Source organism: Protopterus annectens, chromosome 1.part1 (assembly GCF_019279795.1).
Source record: "Protopterus annectens isolate FY-2018-M chromosome 1.part1, PAN1.0, whole genome shotgun sequence".
Classification (NCBI taxonomy): domain Eukaryota; kingdom Metazoa; phylum Chordata; order Ceratodontiformes; family Protopteridae; genus Protopterus; species Protopterus annectens.
This window is the reverse complement of record NC_056726.1, coordinates 528,530,991-528,556,601: the sequence shown is the minus strand read 5'-3', so window position 1 is coordinate 528,556,601 and position 25,611 is coordinate 528,530,991. Positions and strand designations below refer to the sequence as shown.

Sequence of the window (25,611 nt, the reverse complement as noted above, 5' to 3'; positions counted from 1 at the left end):
TGACACTTGTTCAGCAGCCACTTGGGCTTCATCTCATACCTTTATTTCTCATTACAAGCTGGACATCACGTCTAGAGGTAGAGCATCCTTTGGCTCCGCAGTGCTCCAGAATATCCTTCCATGATGGCCGCCCAAGATTCAGGTAGCTGGGGACTCTGTCCCACAGGTTGCTGACAAATGAATTCTCCTACTTCAGATTTAGAAGTTATATACTTACCATAACGTTCCATCTGAGTAGGTGGATTCATTTGTCTGCAACCATCCCGCCCTCCTATCCCCCTGGCCTTGTTAGTTTCCTGCATAGGATGTGTTACCCTTTATTAGGGTAGTTGGTGCAGGGCAAACTCGATCTGAGGTCATGTAGGGAGAGCAGGGCATTATGGGTGAGGGGAGGAGCTAGGAGCTCGGATCCATAGCTGGATAAACCATGCCGGTTCGGATCCGATATCGGATCCATACCCACAGGTTGCAGACAAATGAATCCACCTAGTCAGATGGAACGTTATGGTAAGTACATAACTTCTAATTTTCCAAGGATAGAGATTCCACTTCCACACCCTACCAACCCCAAACGGTTGGCCAGACCTACCCCCAAATCAGTGGGCAGAGGCTCAACAGCAGGTTCTCTTTCTTCTAAATATCAGGGCTATTCAACCTGTCCCAACAGAAGAAAGGGGACAAGGTTTTTATTCAAGTCTTTTCCTGGTACCCAGAAAAGGCAGCTCCTGGCGTCCTATCCTGGACCTCTCTATTCTAAGCATCTTTTTGGTAATCCCAAAATTCAAAATGCTAACACTTCAACAGCTGCTTCCTTTGCTAGGCAAAGATGCCTGGTTGGCAACCTTAGACTTAAAGGAAGCTTACTTACACATTCCAATAAGGGAATCTTGCAGGAGGTTCCTACGCTTCAGGGCAGGCTCCATACGCTATCAGTTCCTCTGCACTTCCCTTTGACTTATCTAGTGCGCCCAGGGTGTTCACAAAGTGTCTAGCTCCAGCCATTGCATTTTGCAGGCAGAGAAATATTCAGATATACCCATACCTGGACAATTGTCTGATTCAGGCAGAAAGCCAGGACTTGCTATTAAAACATTTTGCATTCGTACCGAAGCTTCTCTCCTCACTGGGGTACACCATAAACAAAAAGAAATCTCACCTAGTACCCTGCCAACAGATTGTATTCCTGGGAGCAAGCTTGAACACAACTTCCCAGATGGCTTTCCTCACTCCAGAGAAACAAGTTCATTTGACAACCTACTTCAAACTACTGGCCACAAAGACCCAGCTATCTGCAGTGGAAATTCTGCAAGCCCTGGGGTTCGTGGCCTCTTGCATTCTACTAATTCCATATGCAAGACTGCATATGAGGAAACTACAATGGTATCTAAAAAGCCTATGGTGTCAACATTCTCAGGACCTGGAATCAATGATTGCTATCATTCCTTGTGTAAAGACAGAGTTCCTTTGGTGGGCAGAAGCCTGCTACCACAAGAAGGGGCTCCCTTTCACTCTACCCACTGCCGCCCAAGCCCTAACAGACGCACCAGACTATGCATTGGGGGGGGGCTCATTTAGCAGGGTAGTGCATTCAGGGCAAATGGAACCCGAGTCAGAAGTCCCTGCATATCGACCAAAAAGAAATTTTAGCTGTACAGAATTCCCTGACAGCCTCCAAAGACCACATCCTTCCAGGACAATTATTGGTAAAGACAGGTAACACCAGTTATGTGGTACATAAACAAGCAAGGGGAACCCACTCTGCAAACTAGCCATGGCTCTGTGGAGCACAGCCTTGAGCTACCAAGTGCGCCTACAAACTCAGTTCCTGCCAGGCAAGCTAAATTCACTGGCAGCCGTCCTAAGCAGAAATCTCATGGACCCACACGAATGGAAACTGGAACCAAAGATATTCAACCTCTTGAGGAACAAATGGGGTCTCCAAAGATATATCTGTTTGCCTCCCCTCACAACTACCAGTTGGACAAATTCTGCACAAGAACTCCCCACAGTCAAGCTTGGAAAGTGGATGCCTTGTTCTTTACCTGAGAAAGCCTCTCTGTTTATGCCTTTCCCCCTCTGCCTCTCCTCTCAAAGGTTCTGCTAAAGATGAAACCGGGCAAGCCAATGACAATACTGATTGCACCAGACTGGCCACGCCAGCATTGGTACCCCCTCTTGCGCAGTATGATACTGCTGGAGCCATGGCACCTACCTCGGACACCTTCCCTGCTGTCCCAGCAGGCGGACCAGATTCTGCACCCTCAGCTTCAAACCCTGAACCTTGCAGTCTGGCTAATTCCTTGAGCTCTCCAGTAGCATCCCTCACTAAGCAGGTGCTAGATGTCATTCTGGAAGCAAGGAGGCCTAGTACTAGAAAATCTTATGCTGAAAAGTGGAAAAGATACTGTTCCTGGAGCCAGATTTGGGGGATGGGCACAACGGTGCCCAGCTTACCTCATATTCTTCAGTACTTAACTGAAATGCTCCACAAGGGCCTATCCTTCTCGTCAGTTAAAATTCATGCCTCTGCCATTTCAGCACATTGTAATACTGAAGCACCCCTCTCCTCTCACCCCCTGCTAAAGCAGTTCCTCAGAGGGGCCAAAAATGTAAGACCTCCCAGGCGAGCCCTTACTCCAGCCTAGGACCTTAATTTTGTATTGGAAAAGTTCACTGTCCCTCCATTTGAACCAGCTGCAGAGTTGAAATTCCTTTTTTGGAAAACAGCCTTCCTTTTAGCCATCGCTTCAGCAAGAATAGTGTCTGAATTACAGGCCCTCATGGCAGTGGAGCCCTTCATTATCTTCCATGCAGACAGGGTTTTCCTCAGGACCAACCCTTCCTTTATGCCCAAGGTGGTGTCTAGTGTGGCCCTAAATCAGTCCATTCATTTGCCTACTTTTTTCCCGAATCCACAAAACAAAGGAGAACGACTACTGCACTATTTGGATGTGCACAGACAACTTAGATTTTATTTGGACAGGACTAAGTCTCTCAGAAAATCTGAACAGCTGCTAGTTGGCTTTGCTGCAGGGGCAGAGGGGAAGGCCATTTCAAAGCAAACCATTTCTAAATGGATAGCCCATTGCATTAATTTCTGCTATGAACACCATGGAAAACCTACTCCACAGGGGATTAGATCACATTCCACCAGGGCTGCATCTAGCTCTACAGCCTTCCTCAGAGGAGTCCCTACCAGGGACATCCTAGAAGCTGCTACCTTGAGCTCTGTACATACCTTCACCAAGCATTACCACATGCTTATTTTTTTCTAAATCCAGAGCTAGTTTTGCCACTGCAGTCTTCCAGGGCTTAATAGCTGGTCCTAATGCTCTCTAACTTCCTCCTCCCTTCCTTAGCTTTGGGAATCAACCCAAATGTAATGACTGCAACAGTGAAACATGAAGAACATAGTACAGTTGTGTACACTTACCATAAATGTAGATGTTCGAGTGTATTCACTGTTGCAGTCCTGGTTACCCTCCCTCCTGCCCCCTGACTTCTCTTGGCACTACCTTTCCTTCTTGTTTGGTGTATTTAAGCTTCTGGTGTATTTGCTTTTTGATGGAGGTGTAACATAACATATAATTGCTTCCCATTGTGGAGGCACCTGACATCTGGGGCAAGAAAAACTGATGTAATGGTTTACCCCTGACGACCTGACATCATGGAAGAAGAGACAGCATCTGACGCAGGAATCCAAGACTCTGGTATTCAGGACAGCTGAGGGCTACCTGCAGGCAGATAACCCAGATGTAATGACTGCAACAGTGCATACACTCGAACGTCTACATTTATGGTAAATGTACACAACTGTACTCTTTGGTCCTCCTCTCCCAGGCTACTCAAGCTGTTTCTGACCTTCCAGATTCTGAGGGGAAAAACTTCTGCCTTGCTTTTGTTAGGGGCATCCTGACATGTGGCTCACCATTCCATCAAGTGCAGCTATGATGCAGAAGTTTCATCCAGGGCTGCTACTTTAGGATCTGTATTGATTGCTTCAGGATCTTGGCTAAGGCTTTAACCACTGCCAGATGACACAAAAGCTAAGTTGATGGATTCTCCTTTAGACAACAATAGCTTGTTTGGTACTACTACTGATGATTTGTTCAAGTCGTTGCAGGAGAAAGGCAAGGAGTTACAGGATTTGAAACATCTTTTGGTTTCACCTGTGCTTAAGTTCGAAAGGAATTATCCCTCCAAGCCCGCTTTTGTTCAGAGATAGACCCATCTTCCCCCTAAAAGTAAGAAAAGTGGAAGGAGGGTTCCTCCATCTAAGGCTGTTAAGGCTTCTTCTGCAGAGGCAGCCCTTTCCTGACAAATCAGGTAGTTTCCGAGTATCAGTTTTCTCTCAGTCTCATTCCTCTTTCACTCTCTATTCCAGTTTGGTCAAGCATTATTCAAGACCCATGGGTTCTTTCAGTAATTCAAACCAGGTATTTTATGGTTTGGAGAGCCCTTCCTCCATTCATGGGCATTCCTCAACAACCTCAGGAACAGTTGCATTTATTCCCCAAAGGTACTTCAGGAACAGTTAAATTGGGGAACTATTTTACAAGTTCCACAGGATCAACGGGGAAAAGGATTGTATTCAAAAATGTTTCTGGTTCCCAGAAAGGATGGTCCTTCAAAGCCATTCTGGATCTTTCACACCTAAACACTTTACTGAAAGTTCCTTCCTTTTGCATGTTGTCTGTGCAGACTTTGTTCCCGTTAGTTCTTCCTCAGGCTTTCATGGCCTCTCTGGATGTTGAGGATGCCTACCATCACATACCTGCTCATTCCCTTTACAGGAAACATTTACATTTCTCTGTTGCTTCTTGGAAATTTCAGTTCTCTGCTTTGCCCTTTGCCATTTCTACTGTCCCAAGGGTATTCACCAAATGCCCAGCTCCTATGATTGCTTTTTGCAGGCTTCAAGACATTGAAGTTTTTCCTTACCTGGACAATCTCCTTTTTCAAACATTCTCTCCAGAAACCTTACTGCAAAACATCCAGTTTGCAGTTAATCTTGTGCAAAGTCTGAGATTCAGGATAAACTTCAAAACGTCATTTCTAACACCTTCTCAAGATCATGTTTTCTTTAGATGCAGGATTCAAACAGTACCCATGCTGGCATCCCTGCCTCTGACAAAGGCTTTGACTGTCATTGCCTACTTTCAAAATCTTATTCTTCTGACCTCTGTCACAGCCAGAGAGTTTGAGAATTCTGGGATTTATGGCATTCACCATCCCTATGTTACCTTTGGCCAAACTCCACATGAGGAAATTTCAGTGGCTCCTGAAATCAGTCAAGCAACAGCACGTGAATCCCCTAGAATTTACAGTTCCTCCTCTTCCCTGTCTAAAGAAGAAGATTCAGTAGTGGATTCAGCAGATGTTTCTGAACCCAGGCATTTCCCTTTCATCCACCTCTTCCATCTCAAGAGCTGTTCACAGACGCCTCAGAGATAGGTTAGGGAGCAGCCTTTGGCACATTGAGTGTGCAGGGGGTCTGGTCTCCTCTTCAGCAAAAGGAGCACATCAACATCAAAGGAATAAAAGTGCTCCTGCTTTCCTTCCGTCACCTTTTTTTTTTTCCTTTCTTCCATGTCCTCTCAGTGTTTACAGACAACACCACAGTCCTGTGGTATGTAAACAAATGGGGGGGGACAAAATCTTACCTTCTCTGCAGACTTGCTGTCATGTTATGGGAACTTGGTGTTCAGCATTATGTGACTCTCCAGGCAGTTTAGGCACAAGCCCCAAACCCTGTTTCGCACAAATGCTCAAAGCTTATTGGCAGATAGGGTTGTGTGATGTGCTTTCAGAGGGAAAGAGGCTTGTCCGTCCGTTATCGGGCTATATCCCAAGGCAGGAGATAACTATGTATGGAGCATGACCGGGGAGGAACCCACTCACCAAAGCAAAAAGACCAAGTCATTTTTTTACAAGAAAGTAGTGATAGGGTCAGTAGTCAGATCGAAACAGCTGTGTCAATATAGTGCCCATTGACACTGCACTGCAGACAGCATAGCCTTGCACAGAAACATAAGGTGCGAACGCTTGAAGCAAGCTCTTGGAATTCGAGCCAGTAGCAAGTGCGCTTATAAACTGCTCCCAAGCAATCAAAACTCCTGAACTAGCCTGACCATCTCCTCTCACAAAAAGAACTCCAGATTCCAAATTTAATTCTAACAGGTAGACCAGTTAAATAGTAAAATTTACTAGACTTTCTGAAACTAACATCTTTAACTTTTAAAAATTTGCTGCTGTAGGGTCGGAATAAATAAAATCCTGATTACAGTTAACTTAATACTGATATAAACAACTAAAATCTGATGCAAACTGGTAAAAAGGTCCTAAAACAAATAACTAATGAAACATGAAAAACATGCTATTGCCTGTTTTCAAAATAGATATGGACTCAGCATATGCTTACAGGTATTGTTGCCATATACTGCTTCTATTTGAATTAACCTATAATAGGTTCATAGGTTCATACTAGGCTATCTGCCCTAGGGCATTTATAAGCCTAGCCAGTGTGTGTTTGGCTTTCGCCACCCATTTTAAATGAATTTTGCTGTGCCCTTTTTCGAGGTTAGTATACTGTGCCTCTGTCTTAACAGTGACACAGAAGTGATACCCGGGGTAAACCTACGATCTCCCATCCACTCATCAAGATTCCTCTTGAAAAGAGTCAATGAGGGACTCTGCCTAACCTGGACTGGGATTTTATTCCAGAGTGAAGGGAGCCTCTGGGTTATGAATCTGTCCCTCCAGCATGTCCGATTTATTTCAGTGCTGAGGTTCAAGTCTCTCGAGCGCGTATCTCGATGGGATTTGGATTTTCTGAGGTGCAACATGTCCATTAATTCCGGGTTGGACATGGCTTTATACGTCAGGCACAGATCGCCTCTGAGCAGGCGGTATGCCACTGAGTAGAGCTGGGGTTTCTTTAACCGGGCAGCTTATGGCATCTATTTGAGCCCTTTGATCCTCTTGGTGAAGTACTTTTGGGGTCTTTACAGTTGCTGCAGGTGTCTGGTAAGGTACATCCCAAAAGGGGCATTGTACTCAATTATGGGCCTGATGAGGGATGAGTAAAGAGGCACGAGGACCTCCCCTGATCTAGATGTGAATCCCTTCATGATTAGGTGGGCTATATAAAATGTTTTTCTAACCACTTTGGCCACGTGGTTTTCAAATGAGAGATTGCTATCAACTTGGTTCCCCAGGTCCCTAATTACTTCTTCTGTACTTAATGGATTACCACCTATGTGGTAATTTGTGGGCACTTTGTTTTTGCCAAAGGGGATGACTATACACTTTTTGGCGTTTAGCTTGAGGCCATGGCTCTGGCACCAGTTGTCTGTTTCTATGAGGCCCTTTTGTAGGATGCTTGTGTCAGCTGGAGAGTCGATTATGGCGCCTAGTTTGCAGTCATCTGTGAACTTGGTCAGCCACAGTCCTTCCGTGTTGGCCTGTACCTCCGAGAAATATATACCGAACAAGAGAGGTCCCAGGACTGAGTCTTGTGGGATGCCACTTGTAACTGGTTTGGAGTCTGACATAGCTCCAGCAATTCTAACCATGTGAGTTCTGTCCTTGAGCCAGTTTGTAACCCATCTAGTGACATAGGGGTTTATATTTAAGCTGGTGAGCTTATCTTTAATGCCCGAGTGGGGTATTGTATCGAAGGCTTTTGCGAGGTCCAGGGTAGGCTCTGTGGACCACCTTCCCCTCATCAATGGCCTTGGTGACTGTTTCAAAGAAATCGACCAGGTTTAAGAGGCAGGATCTGCCCTTAACAAAGCCAAACTGGGTAGGATCCAGTGCCTGTAGGTCCCCAATATCTTTATTTATGAGGTCCATGATGATCCTTTCCATAGCTTTGCAGACCAAGCTAGTCAGGCTTATGGGGCGATAGTTTCCAGGATCCGTTGAGGCACCACCTTTGTGGAGAGGGACCACTGTTGCTTTACGCCACTCTTTGGGTGCATATCCTGTAGTAAGGCTGAGATTGAACAGTAGTTTTATGTTTGGGTTTAGCTCTTCTTGGAGTTCATGTAGGACGCAGCCCGGGACACCATCTGGTCCCATTGATGCCGTGTTTTTTGCTTTGGAGAGGGCGGCTCTTACCTGAGCATCTGAGATGTCGGGGGGGCAGCACTCTGCTGGGATAGATATTTGCCCTTTTGGTTGTGGGGAGAAGTTTGCGCTGAACCTGTCAGCTAGGATGTTGGCAATGTCTGTGGGTTCGGTGTATTTTTTGTCATTTTGGACTAATTCTGAGCATATGTGGGAATTCCCACCCAGGTTCCTAACATAACTAAAGAAAGCCTTGTGATTATCCTTAGTGTCCTGTGAAATTTTTCTCTCGAAGCTGGCCTTAGACGATTTTTTGAGTGCCCGTAGTTTTTTGCTAATACTGGTCAGAGATGCCTTCCCTTTTTGGGATTTTGCTCTATCATGTAGTAGCTTCCTCCTCCTGTTGTATAGTTTTTTTATGGCTGGGGTCCACCAGACAGGACGCCTGCCTTTGGAGGATTGGGTCTTGGTTTTATTTGGGATTGCATGATCCATGCATTCCTGAAGGTGTTCATAGAATGCGTTTATAAAGGATTCTGCGGTCTGGGCCATATTTTCCACAGGCCCGGGGGCTTTGAAGGATTCCACCTCAGTTTTCAGGAGTGTGAAATTTGCTTTAGAGAAGTTTTTCACTGTGGTTTTCTGCGCAGGGGGTGGGGTCGGGATGTGAATATCCAGTGTGATTAGTTTAGGGTCTGATCTTACCAGTGAGGGATACACTTCTGGTCTGGAGCATAGAGCCCCCATATTGGTGATGATCATGTCCAGTATGTTTTCTCCTCTTGTGGGAGTGGTAACAAGTTGTTCCATAGCATTTGAGTTTATAAATTCTAGGAACCTTTGGGCTAGGGAGTTGGAGCTAGAGTAATGCTCCCCGTCTATGTTTGGGTAGTTGAAGTCGCCCAATATAATGGTGTTTGGAGAGACCTTCATATTTTCCAGTGTTCTCAGGAAGGCCGAGTGGGGTTCCCGGGTTTGGGAGGGTGGCCTGTAGCAGGCTATAAACTGGAAGGCAGTTTTACCCACTGTTAGTTGCACATGGATGGTCTCTGATGCTTCGTGCTGTGCCACCAACCTGGAGGTGTGGGTATCTTTGACGAATATTGATACCCCCCTCCTTTTGTGGTTCGGTCCAAGTTTTGGGGCCGAAAAGCATGGCATGAGGTATAACCTGGTAGTGCTAGGGTGCTCTCGGGAGCCTTGAGCCAGGTTTCTGTTACTGCACAGATATCGATGTTCTCCATGCTAAGGAGAGTTTTGAGTGCACGCATCTTGAGGTTTAGACTTCTGGCGTTGAGTAGCATTACTCTTAGTTTCTTATCCCTTGTGATACCTATGGAGGTGGGTTTGTCTTTTGAGCCTTGCCTAAAAAAGACACTATGGGGGTGGCAAGAGCCTTTGCCAATATCCGAAAGCCCAGGGGTGACAGGTGCAAGCCGTCTCTAGCGAAGCATCGTGGCTTGTCGAGCATGTCATTCCAGGCTGACAGGCATTGGATCCCCTGTGAATGACACCAATACTTAAGCCAGTTGTTGAAATTGATCATCTTGTCTTCATATTGTGGCATCATTTTTGGTGTGAGGATAAGATGCTACTCAAGGTCAGGGTCATACCGGCCTGGACTACATGCTCAGAGAGCCTCCTCTGTCTCTTTTCATGTAGTCCAGGGAGGTATGTCTCGGGTCATTCACACCAGCATGGACAATGACCGAGTCATATTTGTACTTGCCTTGGAGTGACCTGAGTGCTTGTGTTATGTGGCGGATCCTAGCGCCCGACAGGCAGCTCACCGTAACCTTCTCCTTGTTCAGCCTGGTGAGCGGGACGTCAGTGTGCCTGACGATAGAGTCGCCTATTACAAGTGTATCAGGTGTGTTTAGCCTTAAGAGCTGTGACTGTTCGGCACACTGGCTTTGTGAGCTGTGTGTTGCATGTGTTTTGTTTTGGGGTAGCGGTTGCTTGGGTGTCTGCTTTGGAGGTCTCTGCTGCTTAGGCAGATTTTTATTTAGAGCCTCCGAGTATGTTTTTGTGTGTTTATGTGTTTGGTTTGCTGTCGTGGTAGGTCTATGTGAGACTGGAATTGTAGTGAGTGTGGTTTCCTTCTCCTCCTGACTGGTTATGCCAGTACTGAGTTGAGAGAGCTTAGCCTCCAGTTTGGCTACATAGTTGCATCTCTCACATGTGTTGGAATTTGTTGGGAGGAGGAGAGGGTTGTCTGTTTACATGAGGCAGTTGTAACATTGCCTCAAGATTCCCAGATTAACCAGCTGGACCGGAGAGGAGATTGACAACTGACCTTTGGACATGCTAGAATAGTGTTGGGAATTCCTTTATAATTGAAAAAAGGGCCAATGGGGAACAAGGTACTCAAGGGGAGTTTGTGAGGGTGTAGTGCTTTTAATTTTTTAGTGCTGACTTATATAATTGCTTTAGTGAGCAAGTGCCAGGCTTTAGAGTAGGAATAGGGTGTTTATTATGAGAACTAGATCAGTTCTACGGGAAAAAGTGAAGAGCAGACTGTGTGGAGCCGGGAATGGCTTAAACCCAATTAAGCGGAGCTGCCTGATGCTGCGCTATGCGCAAAATCGCACAAAGCCCCGCCAAAGCGGGTTTTATACAGGGGGACTTGAAAGAGCTAGAAATTGGCCCAAAACGGCCAATAGACTACCAGATTCTTTTGCTGGGAACACTCCTCCAGGGATAGATAGGCTGCTCTAAGCTCCCCACTGCCACTGGTTAGCAGAGAAGCCTCCCTTTATCCAAGAAAGGAAGTGGGCAACACAGGAACTTTCCAAAAGTCCAGAATACAGCAAAGCCTGTATTTGGACTACTCTAGGTCAGGAAAGACAGGAAATAAGGATAATTTTTTTTTTCTTTTTTTGCAACAAACAGCAGGAAAATGCAATAAATATGTAACTCAGGCTAGCGCACTTGAGTGTGTAGCCTCAACAGGTAATTGCAACAAACAGGACAAACTTTAAATTACAAGCGCAAAAGCACGCTAAAGCTGGCTTTAAAGCAGGGGGTTAGAAAGAGATAGGAAATGGCCCAAAACGGCCAATAAGCTACAAGTCACTGGGCTGGAACCACTCCTCAAGGGATAGTTAGGCTGCTCAGAGCTCCCCACTCTCACTGGTGAACAAAGAAGCTTCCTCCTATCCAAATAAGGATATGGGCAACACAGGAACTATGACACAGCCCAGAGATCAGCAATACCTGAAGACTGGACTATTCTAGTTCAGTAAAGGTGGGAAACAAGGATAGTTTTTTTTATTTATTTATTTATTTATTTATAATTTTTTTTTTTGTTTTTTTTTTATTTATTTATTTATTTATTTATTGCAAAGTAGCAGAAATTAGGTACAGAAACACAGTAAATGCTTTATTTCGGCTAGCACACTTGAGTGTGTAGCCTACCAGTTAAAGTAAACAAAAACAAACTTTAAAAGTGCAAACAACTCAGAAATACAGGCAGGAATGCAATAAAACAACTTTGCAGAGCTTATTTAGTTAAACAGAAAAGTCTATATATACAGAAAAGCAGCTAAAACACACAAACACTTCAGATGCAGTGCAACCTAGAGCACTTGAGTTGTAGCAATATTAAGGCAATTACAGTTATAATAAATGCTCTGAAATATACTCTATATTTCCAAACTGTTTGAGAAGCACAGTCCAGAACACAAGGAGATTCAGGCAAAAAAAAAAAATATATATATATATATATATATATATATATATATATTTTTTTTTTTTTTGAAAGGGAAAAGGGAGAAACAGAAGGCCTTATCCAATGTTCTCTCTGTATTAGTTAGAATGAACTAATGACACTAGACTGGGAGGAGTGTCACAGATCAGATTTACAGTAGGGGCAGGCAACTGCAAGGCCACCAAGTATAACAGCAAGACACCAACTGGAAGGGGGGGGGGGCAAAAACAATAGCCTACAGACAGTAAGCACTAGAAAAAGCTACAAATGAAAGTTTTTAAACAGATAAAGACTTATAAAGATACAGAATGCTTTTAACTGCAAACAAATCAGTTACTTGTGCAGATTAGTTAATAGCAATAAAATACACTTAAAGACTAAAAAGCAGGCAATAAAAGTGCTACATATTAATTGTTAAACGATAATCTGTATAAACGGAAAAAAACAGGATACTTGTATATCTCAGCTAACAGTTGTGGTCAACAACTCTCATCCACTCTGCTCAGTGTGTATATACAGAAACCCTATCAAAGTTGGGGCTTAAATAACTATATGTCTTAATTATTTCAGCAGCAATTATCTTGCTAATAACAGTCCCTACTTCATCATTCCTGCCATTTCTTACTTCTCCCTTTATACTACCTCATGTCTTCCCCATTGTCCACCGGAACCCCAGAAACCATTGCTCTTATTAACCCCCAGCATTTTCACTGACTTCCTGGAACTTGTCACCAACCCAGTCTCTATCATAGAGAAGCATTTAGCAAGATTTAATTTTGCTCTTGTGAGCCTGAAATAGGTCCATTTGAGATCAGCAATAGGTGGCCGTGGTGGTGCAGCAGTTAGCGTTGCTGCCTCACAGCAAGAGGTTCTCCAGTTTCTCTGCTGGGGGTGCCTTCTGTGCGGAGTCTGCATGTCCTCCCTGTGGTTGTGTAGGTTTCCTCCGGGTGCTCCAGTTTCCTCCCACATCCCAAAGACATGCTGTAGATGGATTGGATGCTCTAAATTGGCCCTAGGTGTGAGTGCGTGTGTGTGTGCCTTCCGTGGAAAGGTGGGCGCCAGGCTGGCAACTCGATACTGTAAAATTCCACTGCCAATCATGAGCGGACAGGTGATCAGCTGTGGCGACCCCTAACCGGGAAAAAGCTGAAAGCAGAAGAAGAATTTACCCTGGTTAACAAGTTTAAATCATTAAAGTGATTCCTTTGCCTTAGCTAAGTTTAGTTGCCTCTGTTCCTCTAAAGCAGAGCCTGTAGCAAGGGATTTTGGTGCTCCCGACAGCATGCTGGTGTGTGTGCATACAAATTCTTACACACTTGCAGATAATTCTTTCCCATTTATCAGTCTTATCTGCTTCTAAATCCAAACATGCCTTGGAAGAGAGCGGGCAAGTTTCCAATTGGTTGAGTTTACTGCGTTACTTCCAGGCTGTACTTAGTGGATTAAATTCTTGAAACAGAGCTGAAACAGAGCTGAATGTGCATTTCATGTGCCTGCGAAGATTTACAGTTATAATTTGGACTTCTAAAGTCAGAAATGGCTATAATTCAGTATATCCATTTAGTAACTGGTAGTGATAGATGCAGATAAGCTGTGAGCTAGAAGATTTCTATGTACCATCTTTCTGTTTAAAAGCATATTTATTATGATTTTTGTGCAGGTTTGATTTTACCAGGTGGGATACTTCATTTTGTTTTGTCAAGTACTGAATTTTGTTCCGTTTTAAATGTTGGTGGCTGTTTATTAGCTGAAAAGTACATGCATTGCCATGATGTACTAGTGACTTCTGCTCAAACTATTGCTGTTTTACAAATAGTTTAACAGTTGGCTTATTTTGAAGGTAAACAATTTTGTTCTTGGTTTGCCAAAGTGTTCTAGCTTAGTGACAGCATTACCTTAAAAGAAAAATGGAAGAAGAGACACTGATAATGAAAAGAGAGATTGATCATTAACCCACTCATTGAAAATATGCATGCACAAGTGATCTTGGGCATATTTCAGTTAGTAGTGGGAAGGCACTGGGCACAGTCTGAGGCTAGTGAAATCCTGTTGACCCAGTGGTAACTGTGGTCTACAGTTTTACAGATTCAAACTTATTTGGTGTGTCAGATGCTGACTGTTATCCAATACCAGCAGAACATATCTAATGAATTCTGTTAATGCCAGTCACCCCCTTGCAGTTTGTTTGGTCACATATTTGGCACCATTATAGATTTAAAACTTGTACCTCTGCTTGTGACATAAAAATTGACTGTAGCCAGTAAGGTTTTATATTCCATCTTATCATATGACCTATAAAGAGGGACTATATGACGTGCCAAATCCTGTAATACCTGTTTAAAAGTACAGTAGCATACGTCATAGTGTGAACTTCTGTAGCTAATCTTTCTTTGCCTTAAATGCCTATAAATTCAGGTTTAGTAAATCAGCTGTTAAAGACCAAAATCAATTCCTTGACCTGAGGTATTGATGTACATGTGCACTGACTGAGAAAGATGGAGCTTGTATTTCTTTAGTAAGAAAAGTTTTCTCCACCCATTGACTAGGTTCTGTAGTTTTCCTAGAAGTGTGATTACTTTAAGGTTTTAAAACTGAAGCTAATGCTTCTAAACATAATTGCTGTGGTCTGGCCAGCATTAACCTTAACTGTTCCCAGCTTTTCCTTTCAGTTTGCGTCTCTACATTCATGTCAGTCATGTGGAGAATACCGTATTAGTCATTATTTTCTTCTGCATTTCCCTTTTCATTCTGATAGTACAGCATGTACAATCTTCATTTTGGTCCTTTCCATAATTTTTTATATATATATATATATATATATATATATATATATATATATATATATATATATAAAACAACTGTTGTTTAGCTACTGATCATTTGCTAAAATAACTGTTTCCCAGAAGCAGAAACTGAATTACTTGCTAGCTTGAGAACATCACTCTTGATATAGTTTGTTTTAAATTTTATTGTAATCTCAAGAAATGTGATACATTGTAGTGTAATAATTTTATTTGTGAACTTGTGATATTTCAAGCCATATTTGACTTTACTGAAACTCTTATTGTTTTAAATGTTGTAATAGTGTTTGTATCCTTGTCATCATAGGTTTGTAGATAGTGGAGAAATGGCAGAGTCTTTCCCATATCGAACAAAAGCCCTCTTTGCATTTGAAGATATCGATGGAGTGGATGTGTGCTTCTTTGGCATGCATGTGCAGGAGTATGGCTCAGACTGTCCACCACCCAACCAGAGGTGAGTCTTTTTTATGCTCTGCTAAACATTGACAGAACCTTTGTAGGTTAATATAACATTTTCTTGTGTACTGGTCACAAACTCTTAGGTTTAAGTTGTTTGTTGTGTTGGAAGTGTAAAATTGAAGACTTGAAGAACTGAAAGACAGAGCAGCTATGATTGTTTTCCTAAGGTGGTGCATGTACTGTTGCATGCTAATCATAAAGGTAGATGTCCTTTTATTCCTATGTTGCAGCATTCTAGTTGTGGGATTTCCTGCCCTCAAGCGACTCATATGTCTGCTCCTATACAAAAGCTTCAGCTTGGCTGTTGCAGTTGTGTTGGACATCACACGTAAGGCCATAAACCAGGGGTCGTAAATGTGACATCTGCATGCACAGTCCTCAGAAAGTTTCAGCCGCAGATGACCTTCGCTTCGTACGATTGCTTCTTCATAGACTTCACATCTTAAAGATAAGTAACCCATTGGGTTTCTAATTTTCTTATTTTTGCAGATTGTTATTGCTTAGGCTTGGTTTTTGTAGCCTTTAGCTGCTGTCAGGCAAAAAGGGAAAGTGCCAATGCGGGCACCAAATACCCCATAAAGACGCCCATAATAGGTATGTTTTTTTGCTTAGGCCGGGAACACGATTACGCCTGCGCAATTTGTCAATCTTTTGTGCCTAAGACCCTGTGCAGCCATCTGGCCGCTTTAAACCTCTACCTTGCAGACCAGTGTCTTAGCCCTTAGAATGGATCCTGCATTGGAGACCACACCCAAACATCTGCGCAAGAAGGTCAAGATGCCTAGGCCTTCCTCGCCTGCCACTCCACTTACCGACGCACCACCAACTGCCGATCCTAGGGGTTGAGGCGTGTTCAGTGGATCCGTCTACTTCAATGACGATGTTCATTGTGTTTCACTGTTGCAGTCATTACACTTGGGGTTATCCTGCTGGCAGGCTACCCGCAGTCGGCTTGAATTCCAAAGTCCTGGTCCAGCATCGGTTGCTGTTGCCTCTTCCCTGACGTCAGAGCGCCAGGGGTATAAAAGATGCAGCCAATGCCATTTTCTCCAGTCTTTCTTGCCGCGCGGTGCCCGAAGCAAAAGCAGTTCGCAAGTGCCGGTCGGCCGACTCCTGAGATTTTCAAAATCGAATTTCAGATCCAAAGTCTTCAATAAAGCTAAGTACCCCATTGGGGAAACTTTTTTCTTGCTCCAGACCGATGTCAGAAAAAGTTAACAATTGCATTTCTTGTGGAAAGCAAATACCTCATAAGGATTTCCACTCTTACTGTATTCCATGCCTAGGCCCTGACCACAACGTTGCTTGTTGTCGGTTTTGTGCTAGATTTAACCAACGCACTATTAAGCATCGGTACGATTTTGCTTTTCATTATTTTGGCAGAAGGTTTAACTACATAATGCCGTCAGAACAACCGACGACCGGAATTCATAAAAAACGCAAGGATAAAGACAAGGACAAGCATCCGAGGTCCAAAACCGACGATGAAGCCTCTTCTAGGCCAGTCGCCAGTTCACCGGTGCTCAGAGAGGCGCTTTCCCAGCCCTTGACTCCCGCTACCTCAGAGCCACAGGCCGCCTCCAACTCCCACGTGGAGACAGCTAGGCCTCCGGATAATCAAGGTATTGGCCCTTCGGAAATTAACCCCTCAGATGGGTCCGGAGCTGCTGAGCAGGCATCGGCTTCTGTGGGTGTCTTCAGACCTACACAACTTTATATAAAGCCCACTTCAGCATCCAAGACAAAGTCAAAAACAGTTTTAAAGACAAAGAAACCAGTACAGCATTCTCCAGGACAGGCTTCTATGCCTAAGAAACAGATGCTCAAAATGGCCGAAGACCTAATTACTTTGATCAGGGGTTCCCATCCCCCTCCTGATAAGAGGCCTATGCAAGACACTGAATATGATTCCTCTGATCAGGTTTCCATTTCCTCTGTTTCATCTTCTGATCAGGGATATTCTCTTCCTCCCTATGAGGATTCTGATGTTGAAGATTCTATTCCTTCAGCTTCTCCTCCTGAGGACTACTCTTTTGGGGAAACCCTGCATACCATGAGGGAGCATTTCCATTGGGAGAGCCAGGATTATTCCAATTCTAAGAAAAGACTTAGAGACTTTCTTTTACTTCCTCAGCACAGACCCCTTGCAATTCCCCCTGTTCTAGGCATAGTAGATGATGTTTTTTCAGAGTCTGGCCTGTCTCCAGACTCTTTATCTCCTGCCCCTGTTAAGCCAGACAGATACTACAGGGTCCCAGACTCCCATAAATTTCTTTATAAAAACCCTGCTGCTGACCCAGAAACCATCTCTCAGGGTCCCAAGGGGGTCAAGGCTGCTTCTGCCAAAAACCCTGTCCCCTCAGACAGAGATTCTAGGGCTTTGGACAGATGGGGGAAAAAAGTTTACACTTCTGCTACCTTGGCTGTAAGGGCTTTAAATTGTCACTTTCGTATGCTCAAATATCAGCAATACGTAATGTCTTTGTTAAAACAAAAAATGTTGACAAATTATGAATGTTCTGAGAACAAAGATTTGCAGGATTTATTGCATGCAGCTGAACAAGTGGGAAAACATACTTTGCAATGTGGCTGTGAATCACTGGAGGCCTCGTGCAGGGCTGCTGTTACTGGTTCTTTTTTTAGAAGGCATGCTTGGTTAAAGGAATAGAATCTGGCTGATCATGTTAAAGCAAAGTTATTGGATGCCCCATTACAGCATGATACTTTGTTTGGTGTTAAGGCAGAGGAGGTGTTAAAGAAAATGGAGGATAAGGCAAAATCTATGCAGACAGTAAAGGATTTCTTATAGGTACAGCCACCCAGATTTAGCAGGAACTGTCCCTCTAAGAATTGGTCCTTTACAGTGTCAGACCGCAGAGAGGCAGATTCAGACGTCCTAGAGGCAGGCAACAGCCCCAGGGCTCATACAGGCCCAAACAATGGGGTGCTTCTACCTCCAAAAGCGGAGAAGACAAATCACAGCCTTATAGAAAACAGTCCCAATGACTTCCCTCTGCCAATGCCAAGCACTTATTTTTTGTCAGCACCCTTAGGGGGAAAGCTAGCACTTTTTTCACAAAACTGGCACAAGATCACCCAGGACAAATGGGTCTTAAATATAGTCTCACCGGGTTACAGGTTCCACTTCCACACCCTTCCAAAGGCAAAAGGCATGCCAGACCTGCCACGCAATCAATGGCAACAGGCACAAAAACAAGTTTCATCTATCATGGACATGGGGGCTGTTCAGCCAGTGCCACACCAAGAGCAGGGACAAGGATTTTACTCAAGACTTTTCTTACTACCAAGAAAGGACAAAGCCTGGAGACCAGTTCTGGACCTGTCTATTCTAAATACTTTTCTGAACGTCCCAAAATTCAAAATGTTGACTCTACAGCAGCTTCTGCCCGTGCTGGACAAGAAGCCTTGGCTTGTAACTTTGGACCTGAAAGAGGCATACCTGCATGTCCCACTCAGACAGTCTTGCAGAAGATACCTCAGATTCATAGCTGGCTCACTGCACTACCAATTCTCTGCACTGCCCTTTGGCTTATGTACTGTGCCCAGGGTCTTCACAAAATGCCTGGCATCAGTAATTGCATTTTGCAGACAAAGAGGAATTCAAATATACCCCTACTTGGACGACTGCCTTATTCAAGCTAAGGACAAAGATATTCTACTACAGCATCTGGCATTTGTAAAAAGATTAAAGAAAAAACAAACTGATGAAAAAACGCCAAGCTGACAGCAAACCAAAAGACAACTCTGCTTTATTCACTTTTAAACGCACAAAATAAGAACGTTTTTCGTCCTGCTAAACTAGCAGAACTTCTTCAGAAATCAGCATTACAAGGAATTACAATCCTTATATAAACTTTTGACCAGTTGGCGCCAAAATCAGCAACACAATTGATATGCATTTTAAAGCTATATGTCTATCATAACATTATTTCTATTGATTTAGTTAAAATCTAAAAAAAATTTAAAAAATTATTAATAAAATTAAAATTATTAAATGAAGTAAGTGTATGAGTACTTCATTTAATTATTTCATTTAATAATGTTTTTAGATTTTAACTAAATCAATAGAAATAATGTTATGGTAGACATATAGCTTTAAATGCATATCAATTGTGTTGCTGATTTTGGCGCCAACTGGTCAAAAGTTTATATAAGGATTGTAATTCATTGTAATGCTGATTTCTGAAGAAGTTCTGCTATTTTAGCAGGACGAAAAACGTTCTTATTTTGTGCGTTTTAAAGTGAATAAAGTGGAATTGTCTTTTGGTTTGCTGTCAGCTTGGCGTTTTTTCATCAGTTTGTAAAAAGATTACTAATTTGCCTGGAGTACACAGTAAACGAAAATAAATCAAAATTAGTACCCTCTCAAGCGAGAATATTCCTGGGTGCAAGCTTAAATACAAATGCCCAGATGGCTTATCTCACGCCAGACAAACAAAGGCATCGGACTTCTTACTTCAAAAACATGGCAACAAAGACCCAGTTATCTGCAAGAAAAATTCTGCAGGCTCTGGGTTACATGGCATCCTGCATTCTACTAATTCCATATGCAAGACTGCATATGAGGAAACTACAATGGTGTCTAAAAAGTGTTTGGACTCAACATTGCCACAGCCTGGAAACGGTAATTACTCTCATTCCATGCTTGTGAAAGGAATTGCAATGGTGGGCACAGGCCTGTCACCACAACAAGGGACAGCCATTCACCTTACCCACTGCCAGGCAAACACTAACAACAGATGCATCAGATTATGCCTGGGGGGGCGCACGTGGCAGGAAAATGTATTCAGGGCACATGGCACACAAACCAAATGCATCTTCATATCAATCAAAAAGAGATGCTAGCTGTACAAAATGCCCTGACAGCCTTCAAGGACCTACTTCATCCAGGACAACTACTGATAAAGACGGACAATACTACAGTCAGGTGGTACATAAACAAGCAAGGGGGCACGCATTCCTACCCCCTCTGCAGGCAAGCCATGACTTTGTGGGACACAGCGTTGACTTATTCAGTACATCTGCAAGCACAATACCTGCCAGGAAAGACAAATACTTTGGAAGATGAACTAAGCAGAAACCTCATGGATCCTCAAGTGGAAACTGGACCCACAAATATTCAACATGATAAACAGGGAAATGGGGATGCCCAGATATACATCTATTTGCTTCCCCTCACAACTGCCAGCTACAGAGATTCTGCACTCGGACTTATCACAAGCAAACATGGAAAGTGGATGCCTTGACATTCGGCTGGAAAGCCCTTACAATATATGCCTTCCCTCATCTGCCTCTCCTCTCCAAGGTACTCCTAAGGGTCAGACAAGAGAAGCCAAAAATGATACTGATTGCCCCAGACTGGCCACGCCAGCACTGGTTCCCAATCCTAAAGAGCTTGTCTCAAGACCCAGCCTGGACATTGCCTCTAATACGTCATTTGCTGACCCAACAAAGCAATCAGATCCTGCACAGCCAACTCAGAACCCTAAATCTGGCTGCATGGCGGATAATGTAATCATTCAGAACACACCTCTCTCTAAAGCGGTTATGGATGTTATTTTGGGGGCCAGGAGGCCCAGCACCAGAAAATCTTATGCAGAAAAATGGAAGAGATTCCGTGCTTGGAACCAAGCGCAGGGAATTGACTCGCTTGAACCAAATATTCCTCAGATTTTGCAATACCTAACTGAGATGCTGGACAAAGGCCTATCCTTCTCATCAATTAAGATCCATGCCTCTGCCATTTTAGCTCATTACAATATGGAAACATCTATTTTTTCTCATCCACAGCTAAGGCAGTTTCTCAGAAGGGCCAAAAACATAAGGCCTCCATGGAGAGCTCCAATTCCTACCTGGGACCTCAATTTCGTCTTGAAAAACCTCACTCTGCCTCCTTTTGAGCCTGCCAATACAGCAGAGAGAAAATACTTGTCATGGAAAACCGCTCTTCTCCTAGCAATAACTTCAGCAAGAAGAGTCTCAGAGTTACAGGCACTAATGGCTGTGGAACCTTTTATTATTTTCCATCAGGACAGGGTTTCTCTAAAGACCAACCCGACATTTCTGCCTAAGGTAGTGTCCAGCGTGGCTCTTAACCAAACCATACATTTGCCTACCTTGTATCCAAACCCACAGAATAAGGGGGAGAGACTTCTGCATAGTTTGGACATACACATACGGTTACGCTTTTACTTGGGCAAGACTAAAGACTTCAAAAAGACTGAGCAACTATTAGTGGCATATGCTGCAGGTTCCCAAGGAAAAGCCATTTCAAAACAGACCATTTCCAAATGGATAGGCCACTGCATTAGTTTCTGCTATTCACAACATGGCAAATCAGTGCCCAAGGGCATTAGGCCACATTCTACCAGAGCAGCAGCCACTTCAGCAGCCTTTCTCAGAGGAGTACCAACCAAGGATATTTTGGAGGCTGCAACATGGACTTCAGTGCGCACCTTTACAAAGTACTACCATTTACCTCTCTACTCTAAATCCAGAGCAGGCTTTACCACTGCAGTTCTGCAGGGGCCTCATAGCCACTCCAAACTCTATTTAGGCCCAGCCACCCAACCTCAGCTTTGGGATTCTACCCAAGTGTAATGACTGCAACAGTGAAACACGATGAACATAGTACAGTTGTGTACCTACCATAAATGTAGATGTTCGAGTGTATTCACTGTTGCAGTCCAGGTTACCCTCTCACCATCCCCCTTTTTCTTTGCTGGGACACTTCTGTACCTATCTATTCTATACAACCTATGTGGTGTATTTGCTTGTAGATGAAAGTTATGTGCATGCTTTTTTATGATCATAATTTTTACAGCCTACCCTGTTGGGGGCACCTGACATCTGGGGCAAGAAAAACTGAAGAAAATGGCATCGGCTGCATCTTTTATACCCCTGGCGCACTGACGTCAGGGAAGAGGCGACAGCAACCAATGCCGGACCAGGACTTTGGAATTCTACATTTATGGTAGGTACACAACTGTACTTTTCTTGAGGAAGCCGTTGCATGGCTGACGACAGGCACTTCTTATCCAGACGACTTCCGTCGATGTCGAGGGGGAACCAGTTTTGGGGGTACATCCTACCGGGATCCAGACTTTGGATGTGTTAGCCTCCATACTCGACACCAGGCCGCTCCCTGCTTCCACCCCGGCTAAAATGAAGAAGCCATAACCAGACTGGCAGGCCTTCACCTCCTCTCTCATGCAGGCCTTTATGGCTCTCAGGCCTTCAGACTCAGCCCCCACTCTGCCTCTATTGAGCCCTAGGCCTCCTTCTGCCTCTTCCCTCCCACCCATGACCCTTCAAGTCAGTGAGAAAGAGCATGATTCTTCCTTCTCTTACTCAGAAGACTCCATTTCATATGTATCCCAGGTTGCCTAACCCCAGGAATATTACTCTCCTGATGAGGAATCTGTGGAAGGTGATTCTCCTCCTGAGGATATTACATTTGGTGAGACCATCACCAAGATGAAGGATTACGTTAAATGGGATATATCCCAAATGACTGACACCCAAAAAAGGTACTTTGAGCTGCTGCAAGTAGAACCCCCCCCCCCCCCCGGTTCTACCTGCTTGCTTGGATGCCTTCAACTCAACTTCTAAGGCTCCAGACTCCTAGCCTCCTAACCTCCAGCCCCTAAATGCCCCGACCTCTTCTATAAAGTACCAGAGGACCAGAAATTCCTGATTAAACCACCCTTGGCGGACCCAGCTGTGATTGCCACCACTGCAGATAAGCAATCTAGACTGCTCTGCCTCTCTCCTACCCACTGATAAAGATTGCAAGTATATGGATAGGATGGGAAAGAAGGTATACACATCTTTAATTTTGGCTTTCAGAGCCATAAGTTATCAGACCCACATGCCCAAGTATGCTCTGGACTTAGTGCTCAAGCCTTCTCCATGCTGGCATCTTTGCTTGACAATCCCATCAAGACTGACATTACCTCCAAGCTGTCCTTGGCACAACAGGTAGCCAAGCACTCCATCAGATGCAGCTACAACTCTGCAGAAGCATCTGCCAGATCTGCAGCATCTGCTTCTCTCCTCGAGAGGTATTCATGGCTAAGACGTCAGAATCTACCAGAGGATTTTAAGTCCAAAATGTTGGACACCCCACTGAACCACAATGTCATTTTTGATAAACAATCTGCAGGAAAAAAAGTAAAGAACTACAGGCCATTAAGCACCTTTTAGTGTCCTCCATTCTCAAGTATTATAGGAACTACCCTGCCAAAGCCACCTTTGTGAGGTGTAATTTTCAGACTTCTGCCTCCTCTTCCAGATCTAGAAGAGGGGCTAGAAGACTTAACTCGGCCAGACCTTCTGCTCCATCTCATCAACCCAGACAATCTTTTCAGGACAGAGGAAGCCCCAGTAATGCGTGACTGCCTTGCCCACCTACCCCTCTCAACACGCCTTTCCCACTGTCTTCCCCTTTTGGCAATCCATCATCACAGACCAGTGGGTCTTAACCATTATCCAAAAACGGTACTTCCTATCCTGGAAAGAAAAGCCACCCAGGAAAGGCATTCCATCCCCCCCCCCCCCCCAAAAAAAAAAAACAGGCCCATCTCATGCCACAAGTTCTGGCAGACCTTCTAAAGCTAGGCACCATGGAACCTGTCCCCCCAGGACAAGAAGGAAGAGGTTTCTACTCCCGTCTCTTCCTGATCCCCAAAATAGATGGCCCCTGGAGACCCTTCTTGGACTTTACCCTACTTGAATCTTCACCATCAGGTTCCGTCCTTCAGAATGCTTTCTGTCCCCACCCTGCTGCCTCTAATTCCAGTCATAGCTTTCATGGCCACCCTGGACCTAAAGGAGGCCTACCTACACATACCCATCAGGACTTCCCACAGACAATTCCTGCATTTCTCTGGATCTTCCTCTCATCAGTTTACCTCCTTGCCCTTAGGTTTATCCACGGCCCCCTGAGTCTTTACAAAGTGCCTAACCCCAGCAGTTGCGTTCTGCAGAACTCATGGAATCCAAATTTACCCTTACTTGGATGACATCCTGATACTGGCAGAATTCAGAGATACTCTGTCAAGGCACCTACTCTTCACCATGTCCCTTTTTCGGAATCTAGAGATCACCATCAACATTCCCAAATCCTCCCTGATCCCAGGCCAGGACAGGATTTTCCTAGGCTGCAGAATCAGAACAGACAAAATGAAGGCCTTCCTACCACAGGACAAGGTTCTTTCCCTGACTTCCCACTTCCAGGAAACCCTACTATCCCAGAAGGTGACAGCAAGGCAATTTCTCCATCTCCTGGGGTTAATGGCAGCTACTATCCCCATGCTACCACTAGCAAGAATGCATATGCACAAACTACAGTGGTACCTCAAAAGCATCTGGTCCCAGCACCTACATCACTTAGAGCAAGTCCATTCCCCTCCTTCCGTGTCAGAAGACAGAAATCAGCTGGTGGATCCAGCAAATCCAACTAAACCCAGGGCTTCCTCTACAACCCCCCACCCCCACCCCACCCCAACCCAAACGGTGCATACAGATGCCTCAGATTCAAGTTGGGGAGCAACTCTGGCTTCCTACAGGATTCAAGAAAAGTGACATCCCTCTTTACAGGCCAAGCACATCAATATCAGGGAAATGACAGCAGTCTTCTTAGCTCTAAAAAACTTCATTCCCCTTCTAGTTCCAGGTCTACTCCCGATAGTGACCAACAACACCATGGTCATATGGTACCTCAACAGACAGGGAGGAATAAAGGCCTGTCAGCTGTGCAGACTAACCCTGCTGATGTGGGACCTAGCCTCTCACCACAACCTAGTACTGCAGGTGGCCTACATCCCCCTCACAAGGACCATCACCAAGCAAATCTCTTGAGCAGGATTTCCTCACCACAGCACGAATGGATGCTAAACAGGGAGGTCTTACTAGACATAGTCCACCAGTGGTGTGCTCCACAAGTAGACCTGTTTGCTTCCTCCCAGAACAGGCAACTGCAGACCTTCTGCTCAAAATCCTACTCCCCTCTAGCATGGAGAGTGGATGCTTTCAGCATCTTTTGGAAGGGAAAGTTACTTTATGCCCCCCATTCCCACTGATTCAGGAAGTCCTCCTGAAGATACAGAAGGACAAACCAAAAATCTTGTTTGTGACTCCCTACTGGCCAAGGCAGCACTGGTTCCCCCTACTTCACAAGCTAGCCAAGGGCAATCACTTCAAGTTACCCTACAAGGTGGACCTACTGACACAAAACAAAGGAACTCTCCTCCACCCACACTTGCAGATGTTATCCCTGACCCTGTGGGTGATAAACTTTTGATCCCCTTCAGGCACCACTACTCAGAGGACGTGCTTTCAGTCCTAAGGGAGGCAAGGAAACCTACCACCAGAAAGTCTTTCCTGGCTAAGTGGGAAAGATTTACAAAATGGTGTCTACACAAGGGAAGGGACCATTGCTCTGCTGTGGGTTCCCTTGGTTCTGTCTTACATGGGTCAGTTGATCAAAAGTGGACCCTCTTATTCTTCTGTAAAAGTACACCTTTCTACTATATCAGCCTGCCTGCCCCT

The 25,611-nt window shown here is 44.4% G+C and overlaps 1 protein-coding gene across 2 annotated transcripts in view; it reads left to right on the top strand.

Moving 5' to 3' along the window:
• The window catches only part of EP300 (E1A binding protein p300), a 1,713,356-nt gene that overhangs the window by 1,589,916 nt on the left and 97,829 nt on the right, over nt 1-25,611 (top strand). For both annotated transcript variants that reach the window (XM_044076495.1, XM_044076487.1), the window contains exon 25: nt 14,888-15,034. In XM_044076495.1, the coding sequence (XP_043932430.1) occupies nt 14,888-15,034 (147 nt within the window). The remainder of the gene's footprint in view (nt 1-14,887; nt 15,035-25,611) is intronic.